This window comes from Schistocerca piceifrons, chromosome 5, assembly GCF_021461385.2.
Source record: "Schistocerca piceifrons isolate TAMUIC-IGC-003096 chromosome 5, iqSchPice1.1, whole genome shotgun sequence".
NCBI classification, from domain to species: Eukaryota; Metazoa; Arthropoda; class Insecta; order Orthoptera; family Acrididae; genus Schistocerca; species Schistocerca piceifrons.
The window spans coordinates 707,670,393-707,691,975 of NC_060142.1; the positions used below are offsets into that span (position 1 = coordinate 707,670,393).

At 42.4% G+C, this 21,583-nt stretch overlaps 1 protein-coding gene across 1 annotated transcript; it reads right to left on the reverse strand.

Annotated features, from left to right (window-relative positions):
- Positions 1 to 1,743: 1,743 nt before the first annotated feature.
- On the reverse strand, positions 1,744 to 20,857 carry LOC124799213 (piggyBac transposable element-derived protein 4-like). Its single transcript, XM_047262748.1, has 3 exons — positions 20,743 to 20,857; positions 19,246 to 20,639; positions 1,744 to 1,860 (listed from the first exon to the last, which is right to left on the reverse strand). The coding sequence occupies exons 1-3, from the start codon at positions 20,855 to 20,857 to the stop codon at positions 1,744 to 1,746; spliced, it is 1,626 nt and encodes a 541-aa protein (XP_047118704.1).
- Positions 20,858 to 21,583: the final 726 nt, after the last annotated feature.

The following is a 21,583-nucleotide window of genomic DNA, read 5'->3' on the forward strand; positions in this document are numbered from 1 at the left end:
GTGAAGCGGCTGGCCAAGTCCCGGCCCGGCGGAACAGGAAAGGTGCACGGAGTCTGAGTTGGTGTAATTTTTACTGATTAATGGTTGTCCTTTAGAAAGTTCTTAAGGACTTTTTTCGGAATTTCGTCTGTCAATTTGTTGAAGACATTGAAGGTGTTGTCATGCCTTAGCAGATGGTAAGTGTCGTTATTCGGAAGTTGTTGTCGTAGGTCGTTGGCTAAGTCATCGAAGAGGTGGCACTCATACACCACATGTTCTGGCGTGCCTTGCAAAGCACCACAGTCGCACGCGGGTGTAGCCTGCTTCCCAAAGCGACATAGATATGTCGGGTAGGGTCCATGTCCAGTAAGAAAATACAGCATTCCTCTCGTAGGCATGAAGTACGTAAGCTTTACTCATTCCTCTATGTCCGGTAACATGTCATAGGTTCCGCGCCCCGTATCCTCGTCGTTCCACTGTTCCTGCCATAGTTCGATCCCTCTCTTTTTAATTGCATTGTTATCCCCTGCGTACACCCCAAGTATCTCCCTTATCTTATCCCTTTTCTCCTTCTTCTCCCAGTACCAGGCGGTCTGCTCACGGATTTTAATGTCCTGTGGACAGATCCCCATTGGTTTGTTTCGCTTCCCTATTTTCGCAGGTTAGTAGGCTGTATCAAAGCAGCTGGCGGTGATAGCCAGGTTTCCTGTAATACAAGGGTTCGCCGAAATTGCTTTGTTTGTGTGCTTAGTTTCAGCCCGCTGTACGAAGTAAACTTTCCCTAAGAAAAAGTGTTCCTTTAGGGAAGAAGTGTTTCTCTACAGACCTTCAGATACCTCACTGGAAATGTCCCTAGCAGAGTTCAAGCCGTCATGAAGGCGAAAGGTGGACATACCCCATACCGAAGCTTGCTAATAGGTATCCGGTCCCTTTTGATTACTTAGTAATACTAAGACCTGTTTCTTCGTAAGTCTTCAGTCGAATGGCGTATCTAGTCGAATATTCGGTATGCGTGTGCTTCGCTTCTTAAGCGAGAATAGTGAACTGTCTCAAAAGCTTACAGGAAAACAAGAAACCATAGGATCCATCAGAACGATCACACTATATATCTCTCAATTCTGTGAGAAAACTACGTCAGTGACGCAGATTTCAGCAGATTGGAATAACCTGCACCTTTTCAAATGACTGCCACGCTCCGATGTTCTAGAAACCGATGGTAAAATAGTGCTAGAAGAAGGGCCAGCTTATGAGAGATTCAATTTAAAATCTAACGAACTCACAATCACAACCTGTGATCCAGCGATTTAAAATAAATAGTGGGTAAGAACGGATAACCACGTAAAGACGTCAGACTGCACAGTCTTTTTTTCAACAACAAGTGCCTGTTCAGTAACGTAAGGATATCTGCTTTTTTCCTTTTATTGAAAATGCTCTCACAGAAGGTACATAGAATAAAGGTATGTCCTCCTTATGAGTGTAAGTAATGCAGGACACTTAAATTTCTCGCTTCTGTTATAGTCACATTTAATGAGTGACCGAATTACGACGATGCTAGTGCCGAGGCACAACTAATGCTGTGCACTCCTAGGAAAGCCGATGTATCGTCGGACGGTCGCTATCAGTAGCGAGGAACTCTGAGCACAGAGCTCTGCGCAGCGGTGACCTTAATCGCTCAATCTGTGACATCCTGACTTACAACATAACTCCTTGCACAAGTACCTCTACGAACAAGCAAATTGCCTTCAATCGCTGCCCGTCCTTCCTTCAACGAGCCACGATCATTGCAGAGTGGCGGCGCGTGCGCCCCGCGCTCTGAGCTGGACGTGGGCCGAGCGGCTGCGACACGTGGCAGCCTTGCGACAAGTGTGCTCCACTTACAGTCTGCAAGAGGACAGCCAGTACACTTACAGGAACTGTACGCAATTAATATGAATCTATACAATGAAGCGCCAAATGAGCTAGTGTAGGCATGCGTATTCAAATACAGAGGTATGTAAAGGAGTAGAAAACGGCGCTGCGGTCGGCAGCGCCTGTATAAGACAACAAGTGTCTGGCGCAGTTGTTACATCGGTTACTACATCTACATCTACATACATACTCCGCAATCCACCATACGGTGCGTGGCGGAGGGTACCTCGTACCACAACTAGCATCTTCTCTCCCTGTTCCACTCCTAAACAGAACGAGGGAAAATTGACTGCCTATATGCCTCTGTACGAACCCTAATCTCTCTTATCTTATCTTTGTGGTCTTTCCGCGAAATGTAAGTTGGCGGCAGTAAAATTGTACTGCAGTCAGCCTCAAATGCTGGTTCTCTAAATTTCCTCAGTAGCGATTCACGAAAATAACGCCTCCTTTCCTTTAGAGACTGCATTTCCGTAACACTCGCGTGATGATCAAACCTACCAGTAACAAATCTAGCAGCCTGCCTCTGAATTGCTTCTATGTCCTCCCTCAATCCGACCTGATAGGAATCCCAAACGCTCGAGCAGTACTCAAGAATAGGTCGTATTAGCGTTTTATAAGCGCTCTCCTTTACAGATGAACCACATCTTCCCAAAATTCTACCAATGAACCGAAGACTACTATCCGCCCACAACTGCCATTACATGCTTGTCTCACCTCATATCGCTCTGCAATGTTACGCCCAAATATTTAATCGACGTGACTGTGTCAAGCCCTACGCTGCTAATGGAGTATTCAGACATTACGGGATTCTTTTTCCTATTCATCTGCATTAATTTACATATGTCTATATTTAGAGTTAGCTGCCATTCTTTACACCAATCACAAATCCTCTCCAAGTCTTCTTGTATCCTCCTACAGGCACTCAACGACGACACCTTCCCGTACACCACAGCATCATTAGCAAACAGCCGCACATTGCTATCCACCCTATCCAAGAGATCGTTTATGTAGATAGAAAACAACAGCGGACCTACCACACTACTCTGGGGCACTCCAGATGATAGCCTCACCTCCGATGAACACTCACCATCGAGCAGAACGTACTGGGTTCTATTACTTAAGAGGTCTTCGACCCACTCACATACTGGGGAACCAATCCCATATGCTCGTACCTTTAGTTAGGAGTCTGCAGTGGGGCACCGAGTCAAACGCTTTCCGGAAGTCAAGGAATATGGCATCCGTCTGATACTCTTCATCCATGGTTCGCAAGATATCATGTGAAAAAAGGGCGAGTTGCTTTTCGCAGGAGCGATGCTTTATAAAGCCGTGCTGATGCATGGACAGCAACTTCTCTGTCTCGAGGCAATTCATTATATTCGAACTGAGAATATGTTCGAGAATCCTGCAACAAACCGATGTTAAGGATATTGGTCTGTAATTTTGAAGATCCGTCCCTCTACCTTTCTTATATACAGGCGTCACCTGCGCTTTTTTCCAGTCGATCGGGACTTTATGTTGGACAAGAGATTCGCGATAAATGCAAGCTAAGTAAGGAGCCAATGCAGTAGAGTACTCTCTGTAAAACCGAACTGGAATCCCATCAGGACCTGGTGACTTATTTATTTTCAACCCATTCAGCTGCTTCACAACCCTAGGGATGTCCTCCATACGGGAATCTGTACGAGACTCAAACGGCGGTATGTTTGTACGATCCTCCTGCGTGAAAGATTTCCCAAATGCTAAATTTGAAATTTCACCTTTCGTATTGCTACAATGGCAGGTTATCATGACTGAAGTGGGTTTGAACATGGTGATATAGTCGGCGCACGAGCGATGGGACGCAGCATCTCCGAGGTAGCGATGAAGTGGGGATTTTCCCGAACGACCATTTTACGAGTGTGCCGTAAATATCAGGAATCTGGTAAAACATCAAATCTCCGGACATCGCTGCGGCTCGTAAGAGATTCTGCAAGAACAGAACCAAAGTCGACTCATGAGAATCGTTCAACGTGACAGAAGAGCAACCCTTCCGCAAATTGCTGCAGATTTCAATGCTGGGACGTCAACAAGTGTCAACGTACGAACCATTCTACGAAACATCTTCGATATGGGCTTTCGATGCCGAAGTTCCACTCGTGCATCCTTGATGTCTGTACGACACAAAGATTTGCCCCTCGTCTGGGCCCATCAACACCGACATCCAGCGCATTGATGTGTGCGGGTGTGGAGACAGCCTCACGAACCCATGGACCCTGGGGACTGTTCAACCTGGTGAAGGCTTTGTAACGGTATGGGGCGTGTGCAGTTGGTGTGATATGGGACCCCCAATACTTCTAGATACGTACGTAAGCATCCTGTCTGACCACCTGCATCCACTCATGTCCATTGTGCATTCCGACGGACTTGGGTAATTCCAGCAGGACAATGCGACAGCCCACGCATCCAGAACTGCTACAGAGTGGCTCCAGGAACACTCTTCTGAGTTTAAGCAGTTCCGCTAGCCTCCCGAGTTTCGAGACATGAACATTATTGAGCATATTTGGGATGCCTTGCAGCTAGCTGTTCAGAAAAGATCTCCACTCCCTTATATTCTTACGGATTTATGGACAGCCCTACAGGATTCATGGTGTCAGTTCCCTCCAGCAGTACTTCAGACATTAGTCGAGTCCATGCCACTGCGTGCACGCGGGGGCTCTACACTACATTAGGCATGTGTACCAGCTTCTTTGCTACACTACATTAGGCAGGTGTACCAGCTTCTTTGCTACACTACATTAGGCAGGTGTACCAGCTTCTTTGGGTCTTCAGAGCATATGCCGAATCATCTAAGTAGTCAAAGTTACCAACGAATATTACTGCGATGGCGATCGATATGGGGGTAGCCCGGTTGAAACATCCGCATTAGAAACGGTAAGAAAAGGAAAGTTCGCGATGTACAATTTCCCATTGCCAATCAGTGCGTCAGTATCTTATGTTAAATTCCGTGTCTCAGTGCAGCATCTAGTCGAACCAGGACATATGATATTCTAATCCTAACTTTTTATCGTCACCCTGTGTCCCACTGTCAGGGTTCCTTGTCCCAATCTGTAAAAACGGAACCCTTGTAGGATCGCCTCGTTGACCGTCTTTCTGTCTCCCTGGCCGTCCGACTGTTAAGAACCATTTTTCTTACACGCAAACCTGCAGATGTCAGACACTCAGATCGGTACCAATCGTTGTATGTCGATAGAGTGTCAACCGAAACACCGATTTAGTTCGTACTGTGTGCTGTCGTCCAGTAGAGCATGCGTAAACGGTAATTAAAAGTATCATCAGAGCTACGGAACACAGGAAAAGCCTATATGTGAGTGATAGTATAGTAGATCTCGCGTGGGTGAGAAGGTAGAGCGATCAAACCCCACTGATGCCAATTTTTTTAATTGATTACGCGTGGCACTGATATATGGGTGAACACTTTCCTGACGTGTAAAAGGACTTTTCGGAGTTTGTAGCAACGATATCTTAGCATTCTGCTTTCGCTTCGTTAGTTGAACATTATGTACTTTGCACTGTCCTTATTATTTTGTATATTATAAACTGTTATTGTTATTACTATTACTTACGCACGTATGATGCAACTGTTTCATTATTTATGTTATGATTGTATATTCTGTGAAACTACAGATCTACTCTGTAGGTTTATTACTATCAAAGAAACGAAGCGAAATGTCAAACACGCTGTCTCATACAGCAATTTCACGCATAATACAGTAAAAAAAAAAAAGTTTCTCGACATCGCGGTTTGAAAGCGGGACTCTCGATACGAGATCTGCCGCTCTACCAACTTTCCCACCGAAGGAACAGGTGTTAGTTACAGGTATGCTTTTGATGTGCTTCCGAGTTACGGTGTTACTTTTCATTAACGCTTACGCCAGTTCTGCTGGACGATAGCACATAATACGAACTAAATCTGAGTTTTGGTTGATACTCTATCGACATACAACGTTTGGTACCGACCTGAGGATCTGACATCTGGAGGTTTGGGTGTTAAGAACGAGCAGACTTATCACGTTTAAATTTATGTCGGGTACTGAGGTTCACGGTCCCTTGGCGGTGTAAAAATTTTAAGTTTCCAAGTCAGTTCAGTCAAAATATAAGAACATTTATGTCATATATTTTGATACCCGCAAACTCATTGTTCAGAAACTATAGTGTGCTTCCCGGTGACCCAGAACCATGTAATTTGCCGAGAAGCAAAGTTTCACAGTAAAAATATAAGAAAAAATTCAAAAATTCTAAATTTATAACTATATAAAAGGAAAAAATATTTTTTGTTATTTTTTATACGTCTGTTTGTGTGTCGGTCTTAAGACTTTTTTTCTCTGGAACAGATAGTCGTATGAAGTTCATATTTATGTCACATTCTAAGATCTGGTCCCTTATTAGTGTAAACCTTTTAAGATTCTAAGTCATCGCAATCAAAAGATGCGGTCATTTATGTCACATATTTTGTTCCTCGGAAACTCCCTCATCAAAACCTATAGGGTACTTCCCGTTGACAGAGAATCATGAAATTTGGCAAGAAGCAGGGGTTCACAGTACAAATAAAGGGAAAAATCCGAAATTGTTAATTTATCACTTGTTATTCTAATCAGATTTGAAATTAAACCATTCTCTAAGGTCTTGGAATCCCCGGAACCAATATCTTGCCAGTATCGATGCCGATAACAGGCAAGCCGCGCGGAGTGGCCGCGCGGTTAGAGGCGCCATGTCACGGATTTCGCGGCCCGTCCCCCCGAAGGTTCGAGTCCTTCCTCGGGCAAGGGTGTCTGTGTGTTGTTCTTAGCATAAGTTAGTTTAAGTTCAGTTTCAAGTAATGTGTAAGATGACCTCAGCAGTTTGGTCCCTCAGGAATTAACACACATTTGATATTTTTTTTTTGTATAGCAGGCAAAAATCGTCAGTATCATCGATTTTCGGAATGGATACATTGTATATTTGTACATGTACATAATTAAGTTTGTACGGAACCCTCAGTGTTCGAGTCGTACACGCACCTGGCCAATTTTTCAGAGTTGTATTTCAGTATTGTTCACACAGTCTCCAGGAATGGGGATACGTAACACGTTTGGAATTTGTACATCCAGCCATCTTGTAACTGATATTGTTGTATAGATGTATATGACACTGTTGATGATGATCCGTCCGTCTGATTGGGGTGTCAAGCACCGTAGCTACCTTGGCACTATCGGAGAGAAGTAGACTGTGAGCTGGTCACAGCTTTAATTATTTCCTTTCCTCCGAGTACCCATTTTCCTTATCTGCACCACATAAGTAAGAACTATGTCAGGGAAAAAAGAGGGAATCTATGTCGGTATGTCTGACGAACTCCTGCCCACCACAAAGTACAGTGCAACTAGGTCCAGTGGTTAACACACTGCTCTCGTATTCGGGAGGATGATGGTTCGTATATCCCACCCGGTCATCCATATTTCCGTAAATAACTTAGGGAGGATGTTGGGGTGATTCCTTTCAAAATGTCGAGGCTGATTTCCCTTCCCATCTTTCCTCAATCTGAGCTTGCGTTCCGCATCAAACGACCTCGTCGTCCACGGGATGTTAAGCGCTAATCTTCCTACCTTTCTTCAATTAAAGCCACTAGATACTCACTTCTGATTATATATGTAATGTTCTTCTGAAAATGTCTCGAATCCCATGCAGGTGCATGCAACGAGTTCGCACTGTGCTTAACAGTTGCGTATTTATTCGCCTCAAAGTCAACGGAATGTTAAGCAGAGCATAACGTAGAAGATTTGTCTTCTCTGGCATTGTGTTTAAAATTCTCACTTATATGTTTTATGTAGGGTAAGATAAACAGTTTACAGCGTGTCTCCCATTTGCTGATATTGCAAATGGATCGAGCCAGCATTCAAAATATTTCTTTAAGAAAGACTATACTGATTAGACAGCGCTTTTTATTTGGTTGTTGTTAATAGAGACGAAAACTGACATTCTGTCCTGCTACACATTTGATGATTTTTCGCTTCCTGTCTATTACGTACGCGATGTTGTTGTTGTTATTTGCACGGGTTCCCGGGTTCGATTCCCGGCGGGGTCAGGGAATTTCTCTGCCTCGTGATGACTGGGTGTTGTGTGATGTCCTTAGGTTAGTTAGGTGTAAGTAGTTCTAAGTTCTAGGGGACTGATGACCATTGATGTTAAGTCCCATAGTGCTCAGAGCCATTTGAACCATTTTTGTAGCTGTTTAGATTTAAAACTATCTCTTTCATAAGAACTATTATTTATTTTTAATATCGTTCACATTTCATGCTACCTTTCTGTTTTCTTTATATTACATTTTTCCATGTCTATTTTGAATGTACACCACATCTACATTTTCTCAGGAAGACATTACACCGCTTTTACAGTGGGTTTCAGTTTTCCGGCCGGCCTTTTTCGTCAGTGATGCTGTAGTCAGACGTGCCTCACCTTTTCTGTCTCTTCAGAACTGAGGCCTTCCCGTACATCACCACATTGGTTGAGTCTTGCTAATATTTACTATTTTATCTTGATTTGAGATCCTAGTTAAATCACTTTATGATACTCCTTCGGTAAATGTATTCTGCCAGCATTTTTCTGGTCTGTACAATCCTGTTGCACGAGCTCTTTGCTGATCGGTTCAGAAGTGAGAACTCTCGCTTTCAAACCGCTCCACTGTTCACGGTCAGTCTCCCCCATCTGCATTCGCTTTCGTGCACCGAACAGGATTTCCAGCAGCGGAGAGCGGCAGCTTCTTATTTTGCTTTAATTTCAGATCGTGAAGGACTTTACGATTTGACAACAACGTGCCTGCAAACCTGAACCCCTTACGAAGGTTTGCGTACGCCAGGCAAAAATACCCGGACCAATCAGCATTTCCTATTTCCTGTTGTACTACAGATTATTCTTAGCTATTTCCACAGGCTTCCGCGTTATTGAAAGGAAACCAGCCACACTGTTATCCATGTGCATAGTGAATAAGAGCTAATGATTTAAGTTCAAGATACGAAACCCGACAACTGCTGTATAGTCGTTAGCTGGTTCTGCATTAGCATTATCTCTATTGCTATAACACTTATTTACTTAAGATTTGGTTCAGTTGCTTCAAAAATGGTTAAGTGCCAGATTACAGATCCAAGAGTGCTGGATACGATCTGTGGTCAATCGTGTGATGTTTGTTTATCACATCTCAGTTCTTTCACTTCTGGCGATGTTTGTCAATGCGAAAACTGGCGAGTTGCCTAAACTGTAACTTCCCCCCCTACAACTGGTTGGATTAGTCAGTTAAAAGGTCAGATGAAGGCAATGCCATACCACCTCTAGCAGGACCATACTTAGCAAAATTGCGCGCTGTTTAGACCAACCCTGAGGTTGAGGACAGCATTACCTTTTTTAACTCTCAAGATGTTTTACAACATTAATTTCGTTGTTGGAACCACTGCTAGTTGCTGTTATGCCTTCACAGTCTCATAACTGATCTATAAATCTGAAGTTCCCTATATAGAATATTTGCCTTTCTTCCTCCATAGATTCAGATTAGGTAGCAATTGTTGCTGATAAAGATTTTGCAGGCTGTAATGGGTTGCAGACCAATAATTATAGCTATCACACATCGTATGTTTTTAGGTTGGGTACAATCTCCAACTACATGTGGCAAGAGCAAGCCATTAATTCTTATTTTCCCCTGGGAAGCAGGTCAGGTGTTGGAGTATGGATGCACAGAGAGAAGGCGGTTAAACTACACCGACAGGTATAGTCCACTTGCAGTTGCGACCAAGCGGAAAACATCAGGTCATAAGGTTTGTGATGTGTTTGTGGGAAGACTGCACAATACAGAGAATAAACAATTAACACACGGAGATACCTCATATAAAAATATCTGCACTTCTACCCGTACTCCCAAGAAAAGACACTTTAGTTTGCAAGATGCGACTCACTGAAAATCTTTATATCTGTGCCCATAATGTACAATATCTTCATTAAAATTACCACCTACTGCATAGGAGAATCATTAAGTTCTAACTAGACAAAGGAGCAAGCCAGCTTAAGAAATGGATGAGAATGGATAACCACTTTGCCTGACGATGACAGTTTTTGAGAAACTTTTTGTTTTCCTTTCAGAAACAAGATGTTGATTCACTGTATGTTAGTATACTGAAGACTATAAACGTCGGTGCTACAGATTCACGTACACTTAATCAGGATAGTGAGGAATTCGTAACTGAAATGGCAAACAGGTTAGGAGATTGCAAACGACACAATTTTTTTCAACAATCCTAGAGGAACCGTTTAGATTCTTAAAACAGCAAAAAGGAGATGGAAGACGTCTTAATTGAACGTATTTTCATTCAGTTCGTGATGATGGATGTCCGTATATGTGAAACCGTAATGCATGGAAAAGTTTAGAGAGGCCTTGTCAGAAGATGTTAATGGTGATGAGGAGCCAACAGAATATATCTTGATGTCATCGTTATCCAATAAGGTAAATCTTGCTTTGATGCACGTTCTACACTTTCCAGAATGAATTTTACTCTGCGGTGGAGTGTGCACAAATTTGAAACTTTTTGACTGATTAAAACTGTGTGTCGGGCCAGGACTCTAACATGGAACCTGGTCCCTGGTTCGAGTCCCGGCCCGATGCACAAGTTTTCATCGGTCGAAATGTTTAGTTCTACACTTTGCCTGATTTTTCATCATATATAAGACATAGGGTTTTCATGTGTCTTTTTTTCGTTATGTTTCTACTTGGTTTAAGTAAATCAGCGCACCAATGACGCCGACACAGAGAAGCGAAAAATAATAGTGATTTATCGTACTTGAAGAGACTTTCCACGAATTGGCATTACAGTATTGAAAATTAGGAAAACTGCTTCTAGGTGTTTAGTGAAATGAATAAAGAACGGCAGGTTTGGAAATATTTGAAATTCGCTCCATATTTTGGGATCTTTATTTCAGACAACAGTAGCCATTGTGTGATCACATTACATTCTATTGAATAAACTTCATAAGTTATACATAAAATCCCCACTTTGATTATGAGAGCTTTCACCATTGTCTCGTTTTCAAAGGTACGATCTGTTATGTAAGAGCGTGGTCGGCGTTACACACATGTGGTAAAAGATACCACCTTATTTCTTTTAGAGCCCAGTAGAGGCAATCTTTCTCCTTCATACAATACCCATAAAACATTAATTTACATTGAATTCTTGACTGAGATACACAAGAACAGATACGAATGCAGATTACGTGTCACATTTTGAAGCTGTGTTTCACTGCAGCCACGCCAAAGGTCCGAAAATGAGTCATGCAGCGGCGTCTGAATATATGGGGAAATCAGAGTGATTTGTACAGAAGTGGGTAACACACTACAAATTAGTTTAAAACGTGGATGACTTTGAAAATGCGCTGCAGTCATTTCTTTTCTTGTGTGTCTCTGTCAAGAATTCAAAGTAAGCGAACGCTTTATGGACATTTCATGAAGCACAAAGGTTCCCTCTATTGGGTTGCGAAAAAACTAAGGCAATATCTTTTACCATCTGTGTGTAATACCGACCACACTCTTACTTAATACACCGTATATCACATTATCGTAAACGATCTACAAATAATAATTTTTTACACTTTTAACCGTGTAACAAAGTAATTGATTTTCTGCGGCACCGCGTTCAGATCTTACGAGAATCGTGCCCACGCTCGGTAAATCGGAAGGGAAGTCTCTTAAAGTCAAGGCCGCCGCCACAACAGCGCCTAGAAGTGAAATGCGTGCCATTAAAATGGAATTCCGTTTCTGCTTCCATCCTGTTGCATATTTCATGTGCGGCAGACATAAAATTCGGTCTACGCTGTCACATAAATCACAAATAATTAGCAAGCGCTGTAAAACTCAAAATATCTTTGCCTTTGGGCTGCTTCAAATTACAGGAATTGTTCGCGACTGTACCTCATTTGATCTTGTTAGATTAAAATAACTGTGTGTTTTATAGGGACTGTCGCTCCGTCCACATGCAGAGATTGAAAGGAATGTCATTCCATTCTCAACTGGTACTAATGTTAGTGGCAGTAAACAGGGACAAGAACGGTTGTTTTGTATTTAAAGGCACGGTCAGACCGTTAGTCAGAACTTGCGTTTATTCAGAAGGAAAACTTCCGAATTAGAAATACAGTATACAGTGTTTCGGTTTCTACCTGCCCTGTCGGAAATCAGTTCTACCTGTCTTACGCCAAACTATAAAATGGTGGGGAGAAGGACGTGGGAAGGCGAGGAGAGAGGCACCAATCAGATATGAAAATGTGTGGGTGTGTTGCAGTAACTGTTCTATATGCGTCTGAAAAGCAACCAACTGTACGACTCCCAATATTGGGGGTTGTCAGACCCAAGAAAGATAAAGATAGCAAAGTAACACCATCTCTGGTAGATACAGAGAAGACGGAAGTACTAACTGGCCATCAGAGAGAGGTAACTTATATTTCTGCTGAGCGGAAAGTTTTCGGGTTAAACCCCAAACTTCTGTGCAGGGTACCAGAGACTGAGGCCGCGAAAGTTTTATGTGCCCATTCGACCGTCATGTCGGGACGTTACGTTCGATGGCCCGTTAGGTTCAATTCGAAAGGAGCAGACTATGTGTTAACACTGAGTTGTAGCCTCTCCAGCCTTTTCATTGCATACATCGGTAAAATTTTCAGCACAGCACACGTTCATAATATGCAGGTCGTTTGAAAAGAGCATCACGTGTTCCTACAGGAGATAGCACGGTCCAAACCTAGGAGAAACTCAGCGCGAACAAGCCTCGGAAGGGCCACCGGTTCCGACTGAACTTCGTGTGATCCAAGGTACAGGCGCCACAGGACGCGGACTTGGAGGGCCATGTGGTCAGCACACCGATGTCCCAGCCGCTGTAACCTGTCGTGACCGGAGCCGCTACTTCTCAGTCAAGTAGCTCCTCAGTCGGCCTCACAAGGGCTGAGTGCACCCCGCTTGCTAACGGACCTGGGAAGGTAAGGACAACCACCCATCTAAGTGCTAATCAATCCCGACAGCGCTTAACTTCGGTGATCTGATAAGAATCGGTGTTGCCGCTGCGGCAAGGCCGTTGGCAAAACTAGAAGATAAGTTCCTGTAGACATATATCCGAAAACCAATACATGTTGACATATGGGCTGTTTTACTTATGACGAGTAGTATTTAGTGGCGTAGACAGGATTTACAAGAGATAGTGTAGTATATTACCACACTTAGTATGCCAGGGCACGTGCAAATCCTGGAACAATCGTGGAGATGAGACATCAAGCTCGCTTGGTCAGTGTGTGAGCAGGAATTATCTGTGACAGGCACATACGGCCATACACTTTACCTAACGGGTGCTGTGTTTCTCTGAGTGATGAATGGCCAACACTATCTGAGGACGTTACCTAAAAAAAATATACAATGTATTATGAATGACGGTACACCACACTATTTCCTATGGATGGTGCAGTCCTACCTCACTGTAACGTTTGATGGGCAATGGATTGCTATAAGAGGTCCGGCCGCATGGTCTCCTCAAACACCGGTCTTTAATTCATTGGATTCCTGGCAGTGGGGATATTTTAAGGCATGCCCAGTCTATCGACAATTGTACAGACGTTATAAAAGAGTATGCCCAAGGCATGTGACGCAATGCGAATGGAGCCGGGTGTATTTGAAAGAGTGCGTGATTTCGTTGCGAAGAAGGTCTGAAGGATGTGTGAGGATGAGTGCCAACCACATACAGTGCTACCTATGCTGTCTACTTGTACTTAGGTGACAAATGGGAATTAGACGACAGATTGTCCGCAGCTCGTGGTCGTGCGGTAGCGTTCTCGCTTCCCGCGCCCGGGTTCCCGGGTTCGATTCCCGGCGGGGTCACGGATTTTCTCTGCCTCGTGATGACTGGGTGTTGTGTGATGTCCTTAGGTTAGTGAGGTTTAAGTAGTTCTAGGTTCCAGGGGACTGATCACCATAGATGTTAAGTCCCATAGTGCTCAGAGCCATTTGAACCAATTAGACGACAGATTGGCCCACACATCAATATTTGTGTCAGGACACACAAATAAATGAACTTTTCTTCTAGTCCTGACCAGTACTATCTCCTGTAAGAATATCTTAAACGGCTTTTAAACACCATATAGATACACTATTAACACTTAACGGAGAGGTCCGAAAAAGTAACCAGCCATTTACTTCCTCTAGGACATTACACAGCAATATTTGAGGTACCTTTTATCTCTGACGCTCAAAATAGGTCTTACTGTTTAAAGCTATAGGTGAACATTAATAAAACCGACAAACTGAAGGAAGTGGATGCCTGACTGGATATGAAGAAAAAAGGGTCTTACGAACACGTGTCTGGAAATAGACAGAACACAGCTGCAGCTCATCCACGTGGCAACAGATGCTCAAAGCGGCCTCCATGGAATTGCAGGTGATAGGAATAGTAGCTGTTGTCATGCAGGGTACATATAATCGTACTTTGGCTTAAACCATGTTCGTGTGTCCTGTCTGGAGCTTGCACTAAGGTTCGTCTCAATATCCCGTAGAACCTGGTCCTACAGATATGGTGTTCGTAGAATCCACTCTCTCCTTGCACATTCATCTGTCTGGAAGACCCAAGATCAGACAAACGACAAAAAAAAAAAAAAAAAAAAAAAAAAAAAAAAAAAAAAACACTTGAAATGTTGTGTGATGTGGTTGGTACCAGTGAAGGTACGTGCTTTGGTATAGCCGTGCTGCCTCTCGACCATTTCCTTCTGCTTGGCCGTAGACAAACACCACCTAGGCTTGTTCCCTACAGCAATGCCAGTCGATTCTGCCGCTTAAAGTACGCTACATCAATCCCACAGCCTGCAACACACAGGGAGTGCGCTTTACGTGGTCAGAGGAAGTGTCATCCGTCAGCGCTATCTAGCGTGGCAACAGTGCATTTCCGGGCGCATCTTAATAGGATATTTTCCTCCATTTCCAATCAGTAACTGGTCCCTGCAGTTTGTTGTTTTTATTAATATTCACCCTACATAATACAAAAGAACAATCTGTATGTCAGACCTTAGCCGTCTTCATGACAATGTGTTAACGTGTACGTAATGCATGTGACAAAGTTCTCGGCTCAGGAAATGAGACGTTTCCTCCTGTTAGTTGAGGGTACGGTGCGAGTAACATTTGCGACAAGTTAAAACGTGTGCCGCACTGGGACTCGAAACCATAGCTCTGTCTTCGGCGGGCAGAGCACTGCTAACGGCGCTGTCTAAACACGCCTCCTCTCGGACCTACTCAGAGCTTCCTCGCACCTAGTAGGAACGAATGAAAATGGCAGTTACGTGGAGCTCACGAACTTGCAACTTGGGCAACTGATTCAGCTACGTACCTGTAACAAACAAAAATTGCTTCAAATGGCTCTGAGCACTATGGGACATAACATCTGAGGTCATCAGTCACCTAGAACGTAGAATTACTTAAACCTAAGGACATCACACACATCCATGCCCGAGGCCAGGATTCGAACCTGCGACAGCAACGGTCGCGCGGTTCTAGACTGAAGCGCTCAGAACCGATCGGTCACACCGGCCGGCCTGTAACAAACAAGCAGGTGCAAGAAGTTTCACCACCGTTAAACGCACCCCAATTTACTGATCTATGTTTCATAGTGAACAGATTCTTTATGGAGAATCCGTATCTGAAAAGTTACTTAGCAAAGATATTTGTATCTTCAGGTGAAAGTTGAAAAGTCTGCTGTTTTCCATCGCCATACACTTGTAGCATCTACAGTTTTTCTAGTAGCTTCAAGAAAATTGTATATTAATTGAGTTGGTGCTTGTAAATAATAATGAAACAAAGTTTCCATTTAACGGAAAATGTTCTGACTCTAGCAGTCACTTGCGGTACCCCAAAAGATAGGATTCACATTGTAACCCTACCTCTACTGTTGTAATTTGGTATGCTTTTACAGAAAAACCTTTCTCTATGTTGTCAAGTATATTATACCCTAACAGACAAATTGTCCTGTTACGGGAAAAGCCAAGTAGAGTCCTTACTAAAATTTAGTTTAGTTTCCTAATAAAGTACTCTATGAGACGGTAGTCCTGTTAAAAGGAAAAGCTAACCAATAGAGTTACTCTTTTTACTGTGTTTGACCCTGTGTTGTGTCTAATGGATAAGTAAATCAGACTATTCAGTTCTTTTCCTAAGATCTTACCCAGCCGTTAAACAGAAACGCAATATGAATAATAATATACTGAAGCTAGGATAACTCAGTTCCAAGTTCATTTAGTGGTTTAAAACATGTACTAATGGTCGCCAGCCTATACAGGGAATGAAACAGAAGTATTGGCAAAGCAGAAGTATGAGTTTTTGCCTGCTTTCATCCTACTGTTTAATTTGGTTCTTCAAATTAATATTAATCCACGTAAACAATGTTAGAATTTCTTTTTGACTACTACACCCTTACACCCCGTTTTAAAAAGAGAAAAAGCCCAGTAGATAACTTCAGGGAAGCTAAAAAAAATTGGGCCGGGGGGGACATACAGAAAATAATTTTGTATAATAAACACACTTATACACTAAAATACTTAGATATTAAAGCACACACTTTTTATTCTCATCATTTTGCTTCAAGGAACCCTCTTTCTAACTGGAATTTACTGTCAAAAGCAACTATTGTTTGAACTACCTCTGTATAGTCATTTACCAGATTCTAGTAACTTGTCTACACTCTGATTGAATTTTACTAAAGCGAACTTTTACTATAACACTTTTCAGTTGTTAAGAAAACACAAAAACAATTTAAATGGTGCCCCTTTATATTAACTTGGCGCTTCATAATTTTGTAAAATAGGATAATCGGATTCATCAAACACCAGGTTCAAATGGCTCTAAGCACTACGCGACTTAACATCTGAGGTCGTCAGTCCCCTAGACTTAGAACTACTTAAACCTAACTAACCTGTCTCCATGCCCGATACAGGATTCGAACCTGCTACCGTAGCAGCAGCGCGGTTTCGCACTGAAGCGCCTAGAACCGCTCGGCCACAGCGACTGGCTCAAACACCAGGAAGGAACCCTGTATAGGTGTATGATTAGGATGAAATAACAGGGTGAACCACTTTCTTGAAAGTTCAAGAATGATTATTAAAACACAGTTTAAATTAATGGTTCACGCTGTACAAAAGTAAATTTACTGTAAAAATGTGTTATCTGGTGGCTGTGGGCTTGGGTGTGGCAAACAATTATGGCGCCTACACTACTTCTCTTCTTGGCGTCGTTCATTTCTACATACAGTAGCCCCACAACTCGCAGCTATGCCGCAAGCCGTCCTCAGTCTCCATCCGAGGCATTTGTGGCTCACTTCCCCCGCTTGCTCTAGGTAGCGGCGCACCAGTTCGCCCTTGCCACCTTTTCCACTCCCCAGAGCCACTTTCGTTTTAAACAGAAGCACACTGGCTTTTACAAACACCTATTTCTTATGTTGTTGCTAAGCGTGACCATTTCTTAAATTGTCAAAGTTACATCAACATGAACAATTTATACACACAAATATTTTTAAATGCGGAAGGTCATCAGAAAATTATTTAAGGTAATAAACAATTTACATAGTTTTTTACATACATTACTCACATACAATGCAAAGAACTTCAATCTCCAATATAGTACACTTTGCTTTACGTGCAGAGAAAAGTTAGTGCCAATCTGCGAAATTTTTGAAGCAAAAAATTATAAAAAAATTCAAATGAATCACAAACAAATATTGTTATAACATCGCTTGTAGATATAATTTTTCCTGTCTAGTTTTTGAACTAACGTGTTGACTGATTTCAGGCATGAAGGAATTGTGAATTTGGTAATGGAGGGAAGTGTGGAAGGCAAAAAATTGTTCATGGTGACGAGAGTTTACCAGAAATCGCTAACTGCTCTCACCATCAAACACTAGATGAATATGGTGTGGATAATTTGCGCAACATTTTTAGCAAGAGCTAGTTTTGCACGCATCTCAGTGTTTATAGCGATACATCTCCTGAACTATGCGTCGCACAATGGCATAATTTTGCAAGTTGATTCTGCGGTACATGTGGATAGTGTCTGCAAAATGTGTTGGAACAGAATTACTCATAAAGAAGTAATACATTAACACGTGATGCCTGACGCTGAGGTTTTACTGCACGAACGGCGAAAATGTAGTAATCTTTTTTCCTTCCGCCATTTTGTGGGGACAGTTAGCGAGAAAAAGTTGGCCAAGTCTCTAAGCGCTCCCATTTTCGTATACTGGATGAATATAGTTGCGCTTCTCGTAAGCTACGCTGCCTCGAGGTATAATGTGTACACAGTTTCTAACGGTAGTACTTGTCTCACTATGTTAAATCCTTAACGTACGGTTATAGTCCATAATAAGTAGATTATGACAGCATTTTAAATTCGATCAATAATTATATGAAATATTCAAAATCAAATTTTTGTGGCTGACCATACCCCAGGCTAGCCGTTTTGTGATACAGATAATGTGGAACCATTCTCTTTTTGAATTTTATATGATTTATTGTACCGTTACCTAGTTTTTGAGACACTGTTGGTTCGTCAAAAGGAGGAATTACAGGAACATTACATTTTGGACAACGAGCACCTAGACGCTAGGGTTTTTTTTTTTTTTTGTTTTTTTTCCAAGGTCTTCATCATGAAAGACGGATGCGTACGAGTAGGAAAAACAAACCCGTAATGTTCGGATACAGCATTAGTATTGCCATGCTTGACACAGTCACGTTTAAATATCTGGTCGTAACGTTGTTAACACTCTCTGTACCAGGCCTATTTTATGCACCCGTCCCTAGAATCCGGGCAATTTTACCAATATTAAAAAAATTACTGCATCAAATCTACTGTTTGGATTGTGGCAAATTTGGTACCATCTTGAAGCTGCACATTTCTACTTTAATTCTGAGTGAAAGAAACTACTTTACAATGCACAGCTTTAAGGTACAGTTATAGAAATCACTTAGATGTTTTAAGAATTTAGAAAAAGTCATACGAATAAGGGAATACAATTGTGATTTATTTTTAACCAAAATTGTGGCACTACATTACATGTTTCTGATAGTATACAGTATTACATATAAATTTCACACAGAATCATATTGTTTTTTAGTGTGGAAAATTTTAAAGCAAGGTTCCAGGCAGAGTGCAACGCCACACTGTTCACATTCGTATCGTGTCTCTTTGCGAGAAGCCTTGCCACTCTGTTTCTTGCTCCTGGAACTGCACACGTGACACACACGAGCAGCATACTTCTTAGTAGTTGCAGGTATGTGCTGCAAAAAATGTCTCTTTGTTAGCCGACCTACAGTTCCTACATTTCTTGGAATGAATTCAAGTGTGTCGTCTTCAACAAGCTGAACTGCAAGCACTGTTATAAAGTCTGTTATTGTAATTTTCTTCCTGTGCACTGCATTGTACAGCCAAAATGCATTTGATACTCCCATAAGCAGCAAATGGAAATATAATTTTCGCCACCATTTCACAGTTCTGTGCTGGAACGGATTGTACTGCAGGCGTTGGTCTCCAATATCCACTCCAATTTTATTGAGGTTGTAATCAAGTACCTGAAGTGGTTTCAATACTACAGACCCATTTCTCTTAGTATGCGTACCAAATGTTGCTTGATGCCTTGTAGACAATGTATACACATCTCTCTTATCTTTCCACTTCATTGCCAATACATTATCTTTACGCCGAAAAGACATTTCGCCCTTTTTCAGCGTAGCAGATACTAAATCTTTAGGCAATCCTTTCCTGGATTTGTTCACAGTACCAACAGCTCCAGTGCCTTTCTCTGCCAGTTGCTGAAATAGCTCTGGACTGGAATAAAATCGATCTAAATACACAGTGTGGCCTTTGTTCAGCAAGCTGCTGTCAGACAACAATCGCAAAATAACCGCAGACGAAGAATTGTCAACAATATGCTTACCAGCATAAACTTCAAAATTTACAACATAGCCACTACTGGCTTCAGCAACAGCATATACTTTCAGTCCATACTTATGAGGCTTATTTTGCATGTAAACATGGAAACTCACACGACCTCGAAATGGGCAAATTCCTTCATCAATTGTCACTTTTTCTGAGGGACGATATGCCTGGATACATCGCTCCTTCAAATTATTATAATATGGCAAAACTTTGTAAAGTGGATGAAATCCATCTTCGCCTGGTTTTTTCTGATTTGAATTGTCAACAAGATGCAAGCATGACAGTATCTGAGTGAAACGCAAACGGCTCATGACATGGGGACAAAAGTTACAACTAAGAACAGGATTAGTGCTCCAATGGTCCGCAATTTTGGGCTTTTTCGAAACACACATGTGGAAAATAATACCCAAGAAACGCCTCATCTCACTTATAGTCACTGGCTTCCACGAACTCAAAACTGAATGGGGCTTCAGATTATTTCCTCTTCTTTTCTTCTGTATTGTCTGTGATGCATACAAATTTGTCTGTCTCTTGAGTTCATTTACGTCACTGTCAGTAAGGAACACTTTACTGCAATCCAGTACAGAACTCGACTCATCAATATCCACTAGTATCTGCCTGGGTGTCGTGTTGACAGGCAGAGGTCGGTAGGTGTCAACTGCAGTCCACTCACTGTCTTTCGGATACGGCACAGCTGCTGGATTTGAAGCAACACCTTCAACATCATTCTCGTCTTCATCTGAAGACAAACTGTCATCAATCTCGTCTTCTAAAAAGAATATCACATTATGTGTAACTACATACATCGTTTACACATGTTCAACAGATATGTGCGTACTGCACAATTACGTGGAAAATTCGGAAATACGTACCTTCAAACACACCATTGCATTCAGAATCGTCTGAATCACTCTCTACATTATCCAGAGTGTCGCTATGATTGATCAAATCCGCAATTTCTGCGTCTGATAAACCGCGCCGAAACATGATGACAAACAACTGAATGATATACAGACTGAGAACGCAAAGATAAGTTTTAACATGAATTACAGCGCTGCCGTGACATCTATGGACGCATTTTGTTAATAAACATCTGAAAAACGTATAGCGCTGGCCAAACCCGTAGAAATAACGTTGCAGTGTTTTGAATGAAATTAAATGTAGCGGCCCGTAAATTTTACGGGCTTGGTGATTTTCGCGCGATCCCAGGCCCGTAAATTTTACGGGCTTGGCGCTTAGAGTGTTAAACGATATGACACGGAAAGAGCATGTGAAGATTGTGGTAGGGAAGGCCAGTGGTCGGCTTCGGTATACTGGCCGAATTTTAGGAGACTGTAGTTCTTCTGCAATGGAGGCCGCATATAAGATGCTAGTCCGAGTATTGCGAACAATTGTAGGCCGGTGACGTAACATCGTTATTTGGGAACATGAAGTCGATGGATGACTCCAGATGGTCCCCAAGTAGCACAACATGACCATTTCGAGTCAATGATCGGTTCAGTTGGACTAGAGGACCCAGTCAATTCCATTCCAACACAGCACACACCATTATGAAGCCATCACCAGCTTGCTCAGTGCCTTGTTAACGACTTGGATCCATGACTTCGCCGGGTCTGCGCCACTGTCGGCCCATACCATCAGCTCTTACCAACTGAAATCGTGACTCATCTGCTGACGCCACAAATTTCCAGTCTCTATGGTCCAACCGCTGTG

What these genes read in the sequence shown, in the direction of transcription:
- LOC124799213 (XM_047262748.1), bottom strand. Translation starts at nt 20,857, where the DNA reads ATGTTTCGGCGCGGTTTATCAGACGCAGAAATTGCGGATTTGATCAAT. An exon ending in ATGCAATGGTGTGTTTGAAG is followed by an intron (nt 20,640 to 20,742) that starts GTACGTATTTCC and finishes TATTCTTTTTAG; the next exon opens with AAGACGAGATTGATGACAGT. An exon ending in TTCCAAGAAATGTAGGAACT is followed by an intron (nt 1,861 to 19,245) that starts GTAGGTCGGCTA and finishes GTCCTCTTGCAG; the next exon opens with ACTGTAAGTGGAGCACACTT.